The 16,971-nt window shown below is 33.8% G+C and overlaps 2 protein-coding genes across 3 annotated transcripts in view; both read left to right on the top strand.

Moving 5' to 3' along the window:
• The window catches only part of LOC106107135, a 94,517-nt gene extending 91,380 nt beyond the window's left edge, over positions 1–3,137 (top strand). The window contains exon 3 of the mRNA XM_013287846.1: positions 3,079–3,137. Within this exon, the coding sequence (XP_013143300.1) occupies positions 3,079–3,122 (44 nt within the window). The 3' untranslated portion in view covers positions 3,123–3,137. The remainder of the gene's footprint in view (positions 1–3,078) is intronic.
• The window catches only part of LOC106107133 (caskin-2), a 223,473-nt gene that overhangs the window by 197,225 nt on the left and 9,277 nt on the right, over positions 1–16,971 (top strand). For both annotated transcript variants that reach the window (XM_013287844.1, XM_013287843.1), the window contains exons 2-5: positions 14,701–14,904; positions 15,204–15,394; positions 15,630–15,809; positions 16,312–16,524. In XM_013287844.1, the coding sequence (XP_013143298.1) occupies positions 14,701–14,904; positions 15,204–15,394; positions 15,630–15,809; positions 16,312–16,524 (788 nt within the window). The remainder of the gene's footprint in view (positions 1–14,700; positions 14,905–15,203; positions 15,395–15,629; positions 15,810–16,311; positions 16,525–16,971) is intronic.

The raw sequence follows: 16,971 nt of genomic DNA, 5'->3' as shown, positions 1-16,971 counted from the left end.
GTCTAATATTTTCTTTCAAATTACTAATTTAATGTTAGCATAATATATGACCATCTGTGACTAAATATAATTATATTTAACATTTAATAAACATTCAATAAATTATATTTTTTTATCATGATTTACAAGCATGGAAGTTTAAATTTAACGTTTCAATATAAGGTTTAAATGTCGACTTTTTACGACGCATTCGGAATCTTATATGGTGGTCGATTCGATTACGTGAAAGTTAATAAAGATGTTCCTTTCCTTTGTTGTTAACATGAAATAAACGAAGTAATGGAATGAAAATATTTCGCGTAACAATAATGGGTAATAAACATCGATAGCGGCATTTTATTGCACCTTAAAGAAAACAATCAACTTATAGTTACGTAATATTAAATTGCATCTCGTATTTTTCAATACAACGCCAAAATTAAATAAACAAGGGAACGTCAATCCAAATATAGCGGCCATTACGGTATTTAATTCTTTCAGTTATTTAATAAAAATTAAAAGTTAAAATGAAGTGATATCTGTATGTAATAAATTTATTATGTAATAAATAACAGATTTCGGAAAAATATGTATTTGCCTTGCTGATAACGAAAGTCGCATTTAAAATTTTTTTGTCTGTCTGACTGTTCGCTTCGTTTACCGTAAGTTTTTGGATTTGAACAAGGTATTATGTCTTTTCAGCACAAACGGAGGTCCAGTTAGCCGATTGTTAGATAACTTTTGACCTCCGTTGTGTTCCGACTAACAACAAACCCCTACAAAAGGCGCATGTAATAACTTTTGCCCTAGAAAGTCGCCTTTATGTTTGCTCATGGAAATGTTAACGTGACAGTACATGGTACGCCAATTTAATTTTAATAGTTAGAGTTATTTAATACAATACATAACTAAACAAAGAAGTAAATCTTGCGTAACAAGTTATTGATTGAATATTGCAAAAAACATTTCAATATACAGTATGTCCAAAGACTTAAGGTACCAAGGAATCAGTTAGTCCATTGCTTACATAGTACAAGTCTTTTCGGGACACCCTGTACAAATCGATTACGATTATTTTTGTATTTAACAACACTAAAAACAATTACTAAAAACCAAAGCTGAGTATGAACGCTAGCCACTATTTACCTTTGATGAAAACAGCAAACCTCTTAGTAGATCTTAAATAATTAGTAAGAACAAACATATATTGTAAATCATTGGTAGGTCCTGCAAGACGTGATTTATACGCAAACTGAACCCGGTACCCGCACAATGATACATTCATCTTAGATTAAGATCTGCCACGGACAAATCGCCACGTTTAATGTTTATTTAGGGTCCGTTTTGTAATCGTATCGGCTCCGCATCTATTGTTGGCAAACAAATTGCCTACTGAACACCGCGGGACCGCAACTCGTGTTAAATGATTTAAATGCTCCACTCGAGTTACATTGCGATTGTCTATTGTTTGTTTTCTTAAAGATAACGCTGGTTATTCTGGCTTCCTATATCTAAAATCTTACCAAAATTAAAGCGAGGATTCTTATAACTACGATGGTATAAATCCATTCAATTTATGAAATACTGGTTGTTGGTCGCGATTTTGTCCGCGTGGAATTAAAAAAAATGTAGCCTAAGTTCATATCGGTTTAATAGTTTCCGAGAATGTTTGACGCAAACAAATAATCCAATTTTGCTTTTTATAACTTTAGTATAAATAAATATCTGTACTAAAGTACTATGTACTTTGTACTACGTATTTTAAATAAAAATATACTTGAAGTTACTACGATATTTGTTAGTTTTAAAAACTTGTTTGTAATTTAAGTAGTATTATTATTAATTTAAGTACTAAAATTTTATGTAATTGAAGATATCCGTCTCTACCTCGGTTATTAGATATCATTTTTCACTTGTGTCAATTGCTTCGAAACCAGATTTAAGTGATTATCATCGAGTTTGTCAAATGTATATTTAAAAAGCCATTTATGTCACGGATATGTTCCGATGTTGTCATTTTACGATGACTTGACAATCCGAGCTAAGTAGTCAAGATAAGAATTTTACCAATGACATTATGTTGATATTAATAAATGATTTTTTATTTAGATTAATTATAAAATTACCATAAAGTTTAATAACTTTATGGTAATTTTATAGACCGAAAAACTCAAAAAAAACTGTTGTTCGTTTTTATGGTCTTAATTTATCTAAATCTTTTATTTAAAAAAAGAATAGCACAAAATACGAACACAGATTATTAACTATTATACGAGAAATAATGACCTACCATTACTTTGCGCATTATGAAAAAAAAATCGACTGACTCAAACAGCCTTTGCCTTTCTGTTGTTTTTTTCTTTCGTCGCATTGACACCAATGTGTAATGCCCACAGCGATCAGAGAACTTTCACCCAAACACATTAGCCGCCATTTGGCGCCAAAATTCCTAACCTATCATTTAACAATCAAATAACACAACGAAATGTTTTTCTTTACAATTATTTAGCTCTAACAAAATAAAATAATAGCGAAATTACTCTATGTTTAATAACTGACAGCTTACTAGTAAATCTTTTATACTCTATGGCGTTTAAGAGTTTGCGCAACGTTACCATGCTTCTTGTAATATTTTATATACGTACTCAACAGTGTAATATAATTTAATATCGTTTTGACCTACTATCGAGTCACGAATCATATACACCTCATCAAATTCGCTTACACTCGTTTAGATATTATTTCTTTATTCAATTAATATTGCTCTTGAATTCCACAGATTAAAACTAACGAAATACATGACATGGCGGTATTCAAATTTAATTTACAACCTCATAATGTCCAAATTAAATTTTATAATAATACATGAGGTTATTTATGTCAAGATTCTCAACATCAATCTTAAGTACGGCGCCACATGTTAATGCTAAGACTGTCATCTGAACGCTCGGTCAATAGTACTTTGTCAAGCCATCCAAATGGATTAAATTCATAAAATATACGATTGTGGTTATGACTTATCGTTTTCTTAATTTTATTCAACGAGGTCACACTTTCTTTTGTATTTGATCTGATATTTACTGTTTTATCTCTTTCCAGGTAAGTTACGTGACAGCAACCTTGGATATGAGGTCAAATGGTAATTTTAGTAAGTACAAATTGACAGCTTTTAACAGGGCGCGAAAAATTAAGGAACTAGCTGTTGCAGTGCGCCTTCATCCGCATAAATTATAAACTTTGTTTTATTGTTTACATTTGTCAAATTTTCAATTGCAAATGTCGAAATTACCGTTACCATAATAACCTTGCATCCTTAATGTTGGCAGCTTGTAATTTATGGTCCCTTTCCCACATGAAGGTTATTTTCCAATTTATTTACCCCCTTTAATAACGTGATAATATTTATGGTTCAAGTTGCCATAATGGTTGTCAACCTCCGATAGGAAGTGGCACTCGAAGAAGAATATAGCCAAATGGATATCGTAAAAAAGAATTATTCAAATATGCTGTGATTGCTGACATCCTACGCCACGAAGTAGTGTGTGTATACGCTTTATTATATTAGTATAGATTTGTATTTTACACTTCAAATGAATTATATTATTTCTATCGATGCGTGAAAAGGATAGATATAAAAGGAAAAAAAGGTAATCACTAGGATTAATCTTTTCCGTATGTCACAAGCGTGTTCTCTTTTATCTTTCTTCATTATAGCGTTTCACGTCAGGTGCAAAATTAAAGTTAAAATTAGATCTGCCTTACGCACACAACTTCCGCGGCACGAATTCTCTCAAAAGTTACGCGACAAAATTAAAATTGTAATTAAAACCCACCCGGGATCCGGAACCGGGTCGACCTCATTAAACGGTCAGGTAATTAGCAATTTTGTAAATGGGTGTTATTCATTAATTTGTCGTAGAAAGGAGGTAAGGGGGCAAATTAAAAGGCGTGTTAAACAAAAAACGCCTACCGTTGGACAGCCCTATTAGCAATAATTCGTGTTGAAATTTCAAGACTTTCTTTTGTTAAAGAGGAGATAAACACGCTTGGAACCCAGCGTAGTAAACAGGGTTCATAGATTTCTATCTGGATCACTATTGTTTTTTTTTTTACATTCATAAATCTACGAATACATGATCGTAAAGTCTGATTGCATTCTATTATAAATTCTATTCTAGATTCAGAGCGTTGAAAATGGTTATTTTACATAAAAATTTCTAAATGAAGTCGAAAAAAGTCTAATAATAAAATTAAAAATAGATAAATCAGACAGTAATAGGTTATATAAAATCGAATAGTTTATTGATTCTTTATATTAAGAATTTATAAAAACTTGTTGAAAATAATAATACATTTTCAGACAATAGACACGAAGTTAACAAAAAGCTAGGAAGTTACGGACTGTTGCCATAAAGCGGCCATTTGTGTTGCCATTTCTTATGTTGTCGTTTGCTTATTGATTCAAAAGTAATGGGCTACATTTATTCAACAGTTTTGTTGTCAATAAAATTGCAATAAAATCAATCCATAAACTGTTGTTTTGCTCGTAAATATGTGATAATTTTTGTATGTGAGTGTACCTAGAACGTGACCGCACCTAACCTAAAAAACAACGATTAAATTAGAATTAATATGGCGGCAGTTAACGAATATGTATTCTTTTGTAACAATATTACCCCTGGGGAGAAGGGTGGCTTCTTACGTAAACAAAACCTTAACTTTCCTATAATGTTCAGCAGTTGTTTTGCTGTTTTATGTAAAGATCTGTGGAAAGTTGTTCGAGCGTTAAAAAGTGTTTACTTTTTATTTCCATCGTGAACGGATTTGATATCGGCCAGTGTTGTACGATAAAAATACTATCTGTAAATAGTTAATTCATATTTTTAATCTGTATTTTTAAAACTAAAGTTAAAAATGAAAACGTTTATTTTAAGACATCACTTTACTTATTTTTAATATACTTAAAAACTATCAATTAAGGACCAATGATTTTATTAAAATTACTGACTTCGTAATGCATACTTTTTAAATATTTAATACAGATACTTTTACTTCGACGAATCAATACTCGTATAATATTAAATATTTGTTTCATTCTCATTCCATTAATAAACATTATTTTAATATTAAATGCTGTTTTCAATGAAAATTAATAATTTAATGTGCGGCAAACATGGTCATCGTCGACGTTATTTTTAATCAAAATAATTTTATGACATTTAAGCGTTTCGAAAGTACAAAGCATTCCTCTTAATTTTTACGATTTGATTATAAAAGATATTATTTTCTTAATAAACGATCAAAAATGTTTTTAAAGGCATTTTAAATTCGAACATTTAACGATCAAATGTGAAGTTTCGTTCACATCAAAACAAAAATCTCCAAAATTACTTCGCATTCACTTGTTTCGTTTCACTGAACCAATTAGAGATGAAACGAAGCCCTTTGCTTTGAAATTACCTTGTTACAATCTTATTACTTCATATTTGACGATATCCGGCTATAGGAATTTATGACTTACACCTCGGTAATAAAACCATTTATAGCTCGATGGAATTTCGCATTTACTTGTCTGAGGTTTCTCCCTATTGACGGTCAAGATACTGAAGCCGTAATTAGTAAAGCTCGTTGCAAACACACTTTAAGTCCTTATAAAATCTTGATAAATCCCAGTTTTCTATACTATAGACTCTTCAAATTACGTCAAAGAAATGAATAGTCATTAATGTTTCGAGAAATTTCCGTGTTTATAAGATATTCGTTACTCTGATCTGCGGCCCTGTACTCAAAGTGTTCGAACCATTAAGGAAGCCCCTTAGATAGTATCCACACTAAGGGGCTGCATAAGTCATTAAACAATTCTTATTGCAAAATTGATATCGCAGAGAAAGATTATTTCTAAATAAATTTTATATAGTCTGCATTTTGTATATAAATGTATTGTTAAATAAAGTATGGATATAGTGAGATGCAAAAAATTACTTTCAAGCGCTTGTTAAATGACTAAAGTGTGCACAATTGTATATTCTAACCCACATTACTCATATGCGGGTCAACTAATAACTAGTTGAGCTAAATGGGACTGAGAATGTATTCTAAACATTATGCCGTCATATATACTTTAGGAAATATTACAATAATTACAATGAAACAATTTTCCTTTTGTTATCTTAACTCTTATAAACCATAACCTAACCTTAATCTAGACTATTATAATAAAGCGTAAACACACACTTTGTTGCCAAAGATGTCAGCAACTGCAGCATGTTTTTGAATTAATCTTATTTTAGAAAAAGGCATACACTTACGTCATGCTTCAGTATATATATTTTCATGCCATTAAAGTTAGGGAGTAAATATTATGGATAAAAACTCTAATGTGGGAAAGAAACCATAAGTTGCTGCCAACATCAAGGAAACAAGGTTTCCATGGTTTGTCATGGTCATGTCATTTTCATAGCACTATTAAATAAATAAAAAAACAAGCCTTTATTGCTGTTCTTAAATTAAAATAATGTTTTAAATTTACAATTACATGCTATCTAATATTTTATTACTTATTACTAAAGTATTAGATAGCATGTACTATACTAAAATAGCACTATTCGTAATCTTTAAATCTAGACGTTTATTGAATATCAGACGTAATACGACGTTCGTGTCAGTCTATCAGGAGTTGTGACAGAACAGAAAGCCGTATTGGTCATCTCGTTTGCGGTGCGGCGTCGACAGACGTTGATTTGCGGTTTACTTGACTCACAACAAATCACGAAATGGAACTTCTAATTGATTTAACATAGAGATCGAATGACGTATGAAAGTATAGACGTGAATAAATTTTACTTTTATTTTTTATCTAAGAGCATGCGCACACCTTTGATATCTGTTTAGTCTCGCTTTGATTCCTATGAGCTTGTATGGAGGACACTACTCGATTTTTAGTTGTGCAACTAAACAGTTGAATTGGCTGCGAAACAATCGACAATCGCAATAGTTATGCGATAGTTTGGTCAAAAGTCTGCGCCTGCTCTTATTAATATTATAAATGATAAAGATTAGATGGATAGATGGTAAGAGTTTGTCGCCTAAACGACTGAAAGGACCTCGTTATAAGCTTTAAAATATAAATACTGAAGACCATTATTACTGTTAAAAAACGTGATGATTAGTAAAATATACTCTATTTGCGGTAAAATATAAAATACTACCTGTGAAAATAAAAAAAATATATAGCCTACGTTACTAACAGATTACCTTTCTAACGGTGAAAGAATTTTTAAAATCAGTCCAGTAGTTTTTGACTTATTTCAATACATACAAAAATCCAAAAATACAAATCTTTCCTCTTTATAATATAAGTATAGATTGATTAAGTTATATATGTCAGTATATCTTTCACATTTTAAGAGAAACATGAAATTCCGAGTATAAAGGTGTAAAATTTCTTATTAAGATGTAAGACGGAGTTCCGTAAAATAGTTAATTTAGGGTTTGAAAGGCATCCACTTAGGTAACCGTCTAACCCATACATTTTGCTAGTTACGATCGAGTTAGTTCGTAAATATATTAAATTGTGTTTTAAAACTAAATTTTAGTACTAGAACGTACGACCTACCGGATGTTTACGATTTGTTTGTATAGAATAATATTAATTTGATAAATTTAATTATATTCTAGTTATATAACGATGTAAAATTATATGTGAATGGCAACATTTCATCATCAGCTTGTGCTTAATAAAAATAAAAAATAAAATAAAACATAATCAAGAGCGTCGGTGGCTCAGTGGTCTAAGCACTTGACTTGTAATTTACAGGTCTTGGGTTCGAATCCCGCCGTGTACCAATGTGATTTTCAATTTTTGGAATTTTCATATGTACATAATTTACCCGACGTTCTTACGGTGAAGGAAAACATCGTGATGCAACCTGCACATATCGGCGAAGAAACTCAAAGACATGTGTGTAGTCGACCAACCCGCACTGGGCCAGCGTGGTTGACTATGGCCTAATCACCCTAATTTAGGGTAGGCTTCGAGCCTCTCGGTGGGGACATATAGTGAGCTGGTGGTGGTTATGCTTGGCTTGGCTTGTCACTCAATGTCTTCACTAAGTTTTCAGTTCATTTTTAGGTGAAAGGCCAACTTACCGTTCTTTTTAAATACATAATAAAGAGATAAATTATAAGTCCAGTAAGACAGTGAAAACATGAAGAAAAGTATGGAAATAATAAAAATGTTTACGTACGGATATCGTCATATCATAATAAGTGGACATTGCATGAGATAAAACGTGGGCCCGTGGACAAGGAACTGCGCCGTATCCGCGTCTCCAAAGGAAACTACACAGATCTTATCGTCTCCAGATCCGAAACTAAATTAATTCTATTGCTCCAATTGAAACGGAAAATCGGCGATACTGGTACAGGAAATTGAAACTTTCTTTACTGTTCGAAAGTAAATGGAAAGTAACAATGTAAAAAGGGTTTTTGTTTTAGAATTTGTTTTCATGATAATTCGTACAATTAGATATGTAGATACAATACATAATAGAACTTTGAGTTTTGCTAAAAGTTGTCAATAGATGGCGTTGACAAACTTTAGATACAGAACTTATCTTTTGGCGCGTATTGAAATGACTCCGTAGCTCAATGGCTTACTCGACTTTCTGTGTTGTCGTGGGTTCGAATCCGGACTTGGTTATAAAATTTTTCCAAAACAAATGTTTTCCCGTTGATTCTTGGCGTCGTTTTCAATTTGTTACGATGCTTACCTCAGCGGGAATAGATAAAATTGGTGGTTGCAACAAGTGAACAAAATGTACAACGTGACGTTCACTTCTGTTAAGCTTACCTACAGTTTTTTTTACAACGATAATAATTTTAACAAAATACAATTTATCTATATTCAGGAACGATAATTATTTAATTAAACATTTTTTGTTTTTTATGTTCTTATATTTAAAATTGATTTTAATAACTTTTGCCCGCGACTCCGTCATCGTGAAATTAAAAAAAAAGTGGTCTATGTGTTCTTCCAGGCTATTCAATGTACTATGCCAAATATCATCGAGATCCGTTCGAGTTTAGGCTACAAACTCGTAACAGACATCCATCCATCCATTACAATTATTCGCGCTCAAAGCGTTCCTAAACCATCATAGCTATTAACTATTTAATAATTGAAACAAATAATCAACAATAATCTATTTTATACGTAATGTTATATTTTTTATACAAATAAACTGGCACATCATAATTCTTACAACATAATTGAACTGTAAATCATTAATAATAAGTCAATAATTATGAGAGCATACGTAACAGTTTTGCGTCACGTCTCATTATAGAGTAACACCTCATACATACGTAATAAGCATAATATGGACCACCCGGTAGCGGTACGTCCATTGGGATACTACTTATCAACTCTATTCAAATCAAAGACATTAAAAAATATAGAAGAGGCATAGTTAATATTTCAATTGAAATATTTGAATGCTTACATTTTATTTTCACTCTATAACAGATGCAGTTTATTTTAATTTTGTAAAATGTATTACATGACAATACTAGGACATGAAGTGGCACTAAACTTGACAACTGTTGCTCACTTGCCTCGTCTATTTTTTAAATGTCTTTGCAACCAACGTATAAATGACCCAATTTTGAGGAACAAGAAGAAATAACATTTGTGTTTATTTACAGTGTATTATCATGTACAAAAATGCTGATCAGATAGCAAATAAGTTGACTGTTGCCACAACAACACATACGTGCGTTTTGTGTATTTAGACTGCCTACGCAAAACTGAGGTTAACTTCTGCATATGTTTTTAAATCCGTGAGCGACAAAATTCATCGTTTACTATAATACCTCTTGTTCCCATCCTTTTACGCAAGAGGAGTAATTGCCACCGGTTAAACCATTAGGTTGACCCATTAGCCGGCGCAATATGTCCCGCGTGTAATTGTTACGCCATACGGCTATGACGCCTTTGTTTTCATTAATTCATCCGTGTCCAATACATCCTGATGAATTAATTTCGGCTCGGCATTCATAAAATTTTATGATCATTCGCTCCATTTTTTTTTAATCGTTTGTAGTGTTACCAATTGTATCCCAATTTAAAACGTTATATTCTAAAACCATTCTAAACTTGTAGTCCAAGAATGGCATTGGAAGTGTTAATAATTGTCAACATTTATACAAAAGGAAAAATGCAGTTAACATCTTACTCAATAATTGCATTCGACCTGATTTTACCAACAAATATTTACCAGATTATTTACTTCGCATGCAATTGTAAAAAATGCCGTCCTGTTGACCATAATTGTCATATTCATCAATTTAAGGCAATATTTGTCTTGCGCAACAAAATAATTGATATTTTAATTTTAATTCCTTTTATGTTTTTGATATAATTATGAAACTTCTTATCTGAATTAACTAGTTTTGTATGAAAGTAACTTAATATATTACAAGATATAATACTTATTGATCGCGTCCCTTAAATACGCTTTCATAAACCTTTGTATCAAGATAACATCATGCGATCTTTGATATTGTTAATGTTCAATCTCAAATATATCGTAACTCAATTAGTTTAAGTTACAATTTCGTATACACTATGCTGTTTTTTAACTACGAGTATCATAACTGATACGATATTTTCGTTATTCAGTAGTATGTAGTTATTCAGTAACCATTTAAAAACATTGTATAAATTATTGTTTCACTTTACTCATCATTTTTTAAGCAACGATTGAAAAGGCAATGGATTTGACAGGAAATAGATCGTCTAAGACGAAGAAATTCTCTTTCTGTTCGTCCCTTCTTATTAAAGGTTGGCAGCACTGTTAACCTTTAACTTTAGCAGTTTACCGTCATGGCTTTATACCAAAGATACCGGTCGACAGTTACTGACCAATATAAATTCTTAATAATTCCATTTTAATTGGCAACCCTACAGAAGTTAAAAGTGAAAGCATCCGTTCAAAATGAGTGTAAGTGCGGACTGTAGACCGTCTCAATGGAGCCCGCATGATTTATTTAGCAACCTCGGGTTAATCAATCGTGATAGCTGTTAACACAATTGTCGCTTTGTCTAAAGTTACCTTTTAATTATTCTATGCTCTAATAAGATTAGGAGCAGATTTCTTTGTAGAAATTCTACTTATAGTTTACTGTAAGCACTTTAATCTTTCCAATTAGGTCTATGCCTTATGTATAGTAAAAAAATTGTGTTACTTTCATACCCAGAATTGTTAATTTGTCACTTAGTGTAAATAAAGAAAAATCCTGCCTTAGTTAATCATTTTGTTAATGTTGTCAATGTTTGTTTCTTTTCCTCAAACGAAATTAATAGTTTTTGCTGCAAAAGTTGCAACCCTAAAGAAATTCCATAGACAATCTCGCTTACGTAATAAAAAATCTGACAGCACAATATGGCGGTTGCACAGACTATAACAACACGATCGGAACGTTAGCGCCGTAATCGATAGCTGTTTATTTTGCTTTGTTGCTAATTGACCGCCACTTTATTGAGTTACAGTAAATAGACTGTGGCCGCTTTTTTATTTTTTATTACCATTCACGCTCGATACAAGAATTGACGTAACATGGTATCTATTACAGCAATTATCTTGTATCACAGATTACTTATCTTTTTTTTTATTTGGACTTATAGTAAGAATTTAAATGATTAGCTGTTGCTCGCGACTTCGCCCGCGTATGAAAAATATAGCCTATGTTACTAACAGATAAATTACCTTTCCAACGGTGAAAGAACTTTTAAATTCAGCCTAGTAGTTTTTGAGTTATTCCAATAAATACAAAAATACAAATCTTTCCTCTTTATAATTTTAGTATAGATACTGGCAGCTTTGTGGTTGCTACTTGTTGCTATGCGGAACTATAAAGCGCGTTGGTTAATAAAGTGAAAGTCAAAAGTAACTTTATCTTTATCAGCGGCATTGTCCTGCCGGTCAATTAGTCCAATGTGTTTCACACGAGGGTAGAACAGATGACAGTGCTCTGCTATTGTTTGTAAGCACATTTGCTGTCGTACTGCACTGTCTATTTTCACCATTCTTCCTTCGTGTGATAGCGACATTTCTCTGTAATGGAAGTGCTCGTAAATTTATTTGACATTAAAACCGACGACGTTTTCTTCTTTTAATTTAATACGAGTTAAGTACTTTCTTTTATTTTTTATAACTACTTAACAGATAAACTAATTGTTTTATAACTTACAAGACGATGAAAAGATTTTACTTTCTACCCATATCTGAACTGATGTGATTTTCTAATTAAAGTAATCGATTTAACCTCAAAAATCCAAGTCAAAGAAAAAAATCCATTATAATGTATCTATGGGTAATAACATAATATCGTAAAAGAATGTCATAAATACAAACTAACATCCTATTTATTATATGTTTTCATTATGAATCAGTGTAATGAATATTGATGAGGGATCCTACTCAACGACCACTCGCGTAATAAGGAAAGATGTATGGGGGCACAAATTAATTAGAATCCATAGCAATATAAAAGGAAATCAATGAATTTTTTGTCATCATTATTGAATAATAGATATGTTATAAAATTACGATAAGTGGTCTTAATAATAAAAGAAACTTAGAAGCATGCGACGTAAGAATATAGGAAAAGCAAAAAAAATTCTAACCTTGCCGTGCCATTTTGACTTTTTGAAATCCGTGTCTGCTCTGTTACGTCATTATTCTATGAGTATTTTATAGCTATAGATAATAAAAGTATAGACAAAACTTATTTTTTATTCTTCCCCTGGCAACCCTAAACGTCAGTTGTCAGAGCATGCGTGATCGAGCATTCGTTTTCGCTCACAACACCGCCTCCCTCGCTCTCTAAAGAGTTGTCTAACGCGTCACGCAAATCTCTACATGCATATCTGTCGTGTAATTGAACCAATCAATCATTTTGATTGCCACTATGTTATACTTTCACTAAGCGAAATAAATCATTTCTAACATATTTTGGTAGTAATTGTTTATGGCTCATATAACGTGTGGTAACTTAGTGTGACTACTTATTTAAAACTAAATGAAACATTGCAACGATAGTGAAAAATATGTAACTGATTCTTTTATTAAATCGTTGGTTATAAAAAGAGTACACGTAACAAGCTTATAAGGTCAAATGATCGACATTATTTGGAACATAACCTCCGTGAAATAGCACGTTTATTGCCCTTTTACCGTCGTAAAGCGTACGTCGAACCCCGACGGCAGGCATCCATCAAATGAGGTGCTTTAGCCAAGTCATCCGCTCAGGTAATGAATCTCTTTAAGGACTGGCGATAAAGAAAGTAGGTGACGACATTTGCTTCATTATGAAAAAATATTCGCGCCCTTTTTTACGTTGTGTTAACATAAACGGTGCTAAATACATTTCTAACCTTAAAGTAACTACAAACTCGATCATATTATAGTATTCTTTAAATAAAAATGTAGTATTGATTTCTCACGATTTAAAAGAAAGTCTTATTTAAAATCGGTTGCCTGTTACAAAAGTAGCTAAGCTAAGCGTCGTTTTCTAGATAATAAATTTACTTTTTAAAATGTGCATCAACGGTTAAAGGCAAAGACAGTACTATATTTTTAGTTACTAGAGAAAAATCGCCAAAAATCACCGCTATTAAGCTAATCGATGCGGTATAATTAGTTGCGGGGATTAGATCCGATCTCAACCGATCATGATTGATGGTGTTTTTATGTTATTACTATCCCCCTCTATATCAGTTAAACGTAAGGGGGATTCATTTCGCTAATGCGGTTGACGTCTCTGCAATGCGTAGATAACAATGTTAGAAGCCATTCTCTATTACTGTTTTAACAGATTAAACAACGCATTACGAGATTATGTGTTGTCGATATTTGTCTAGAATACTTCTGTTAATATAACAATGTCGGATCTTTAATCTTTGATCTTCGAAGGTACATTTCAGAAAAAATCTCTTGGGATTGTCCTTAAAGGTCTTTTCCTCTAAACGATTAACTTCGCGATACTAGACGCACGAGCACGTGACCGCTATTGGAACTAGAAGCAACTGGTAGAGCCCTAGTGGTGAAAGCATCTTAAACTCTGTCTTCATTACTAATAATATAATTAAATAATATACTAAAAACCGGACAATTTCAACATCAATATTAAATAGTAATAATGCTTGTGTATGACAAAAGTCGTAAAACACGTCCCAGAATGAAACACGGATCCAATTAACTTTTTTCTATCGCTGTGTAAATTTTCGCACGTATCGACCTTGAGCGAAGTTACACGGATGCCTACTACGTTTATTATTACTCCGTGATAATTTTTAACACCTCGTCATTGTTGACGGTAGACCGTATAAACTTTTAAGTTACATTTAGATACAAAAATCTAAAAATCACACTACGTTCAAATGAAATTATAAAAGTTAGCAATTCCTTTTATTAATATGGAAGAGAAGAGACGTAAAGGAATAGAGAAGACTATTCAGCTGATGTGCGTTTTGCTCGTTGTCACCTCCTATTAATAAAATACAGTACCATTAACTAGACATAGACTAGAGAGTGGATTTGCACCTGCGCAACTGCTTACAGTCTGAATTCCATTGACGCGAAGATGAACTTTGAACCTCATCATTAATAAAATGTCTATCTATGGTATCAGTGAAACATGTTGTGTGTTATGTTCCAGTGGGGGGAATGTCGCGGGGCGGGGGCGCGGGCGCGGGCGGCAAGGCGGCGACGGCGAAGCGCGTGCCGCCGCCCGCGGTGCCCGGCGACGCCTTCGCCACGCCGCACCACCGCCACTCGGGCTCCAGCTTTGGCTCGCAAGGCTACGCTTCCTGCGAGGATCAGCCCTACCCCCAGCCGCCGGACACGCCGTCTCATACGAGAGGTAGGAGTATAACAAATTATTACAAAGATTAGAAAAGAACAGACAAACCAGTTCCATCCCAACTTAAATTGAAAGACCAAAGTGAACAAAACGCGAATCCTTATTCTTCCGTCTTCTATCTTTGTGTTGTCATATGATTTGGTTTGGTTAGATTTAAGCAGTGATTTTTACGTGAGTAGACTAACTTAACCGTTAGTCTATTTAATCAAGCAATCTTGGTGTTAGATGCCATTAAGTAGCACTTTAATTTCTCCAATATTTTATTATTTTTATGATATATCTGATGTAAATGCTTTCAGATGACCACTCAGACTACGGCAGCACGGTGTCGGGTGTGTCCGGTATGTCAGGCGCGAGTGGCAGCCTGGGAAAGTCGCCGGCTGGCGGGGGCACGTTCACTTTCCCGCCCCAACCGCTTACACACAAGGCCGCCGTCTACTACCACCATCAGCTAGCACTAAGTGACGACCAGGGGATTGACATGACACAGGTATGTGACAAAAATGCTAAAGGTACCATTCCCAATCCAGGGTATTATACTGAGGAAGCGTGTCATCGAAATCAAGGTAAAATGAGAAGGTGAAATCCAGGAGAGAAGTGTTAGATGCGAAATCTCAGATCCCATTCTTTTTTCTTCTATTTGTCTGAAAACTGGCGTCATGTGTAAATATCACGCAACATTTCTTTCTTTAGTAAGTTTATGCTCTACCCTTGTCACTTCACAGAGCCCTGGTCGCGACAGTCCCGGGTCCTCGTCAGGGTCAGCTGGGTCCGGGTCACGACACTCGTCCGCATCGTTGGACAGCGGGCGTGCGTCAGGCCGCCTGCCGCCGCATCACCATCACGCAGCCTGCCACTGCGGGGACACAGATAGAGTGCGTGCCATGATATCACAGGGACTACCGGTAAGTTTATTTAAATACTCATTATTTAAAGATTTATCTATTTCCTGATGACTTATGACAAATGCCAGTCACATCTACCAGTTGTAGTGAAAAACAATGGAATCATCACTAACATAACTTCAAGAACAGAGGAATACTATACTGCTTTTACTTAATTTGTGGACCGCATTCTTAATGCATAGGTAGATAAGTAACGGCTTTATTTCCTGAATAGTTTTCGTCCGCAACTCCGTCCGCGTGAAGAAAACAAACCAAATATAATAGCCTATGTGTTCATCCAGACTATCCTCTACATCTATGCCGAATTTTATCAAGATCCGTTCAGCAGTTTAGGCTACAAATTCTATCAAACATCTATCCATCTAAACTTTTGCATTTATAATATTAGTAAGATCTACTAACCACAATTATAGTTAATTGCTGATATTTCAAAAATTATTTTTAATTTCACGCGAACGAAGACGCGAGCAACATCTAGTAAATAAATAAATGTCTTTCTCAGGACGCGGATATAATCCACGCGTGGCTAGCTGACATCCAGATGGAGGAGTACGCGCGGCTGTTCATAGAGGCTGGCTACGACTTGCCGACGGTGACGCGGATGACGCCCGAGGATCTAACAGCTGTCGGCATAAAGAAACCCAACCATCGCAAACGGCTTAAAGCAGAGCTCGCAAACCTCAACGTGCCTGATAACCTGCCTGATTATATACCGGTGAGTATAAAAGTGAAACCTATTAAGAGCGGGCGCACACCTTTGACTAAACTATCTCAGGACTATTGCGCGATCGTCGATTGTTTCGCCGCCAATTCAACTGTTTAGTTGGATAAGCTCATAGGGTTATTCATAATTGAAGGTAGTTAGAGTCAAATTTGAGGAAGGGCCGCAATGATAAACAGGGCGGAACAAAATAATATCATGATTGATTTGACCTTGACGCACGGGCCAAAGTCAAAAATAGGGGATTCCCACAATGTCACAAACTGTGATATGTTCGGAAAAGAATAGATACCAACTTTTAAACCATAAAAACAATTTAAGTATAATTTTCTCTTAGTTTTTAGTATTTTATAATATAATAATTTATTTAATTCATGTAACAGAATATTACACATATAATATTTACAGGAACACTACATATTATATTACATAGACAGAAGA

This window comes from Papilio polytes, unplaced genomic scaffold, assembly GCF_000836215.1.
Source record: "Papilio polytes unplaced genomic scaffold, Ppol_1.0 DF822067.1, whole genome shotgun sequence".
NCBI classification, from domain to species: domain Eukaryota; kingdom Metazoa; phylum Arthropoda; class Insecta; order Lepidoptera; family Papilionidae; genus Papilio; species Papilio polytes.
The sequence above is the reverse complement of the archived record's forward strand: the minus strand, read 5'-3'. Positions and strand labels throughout refer to the sequence as shown.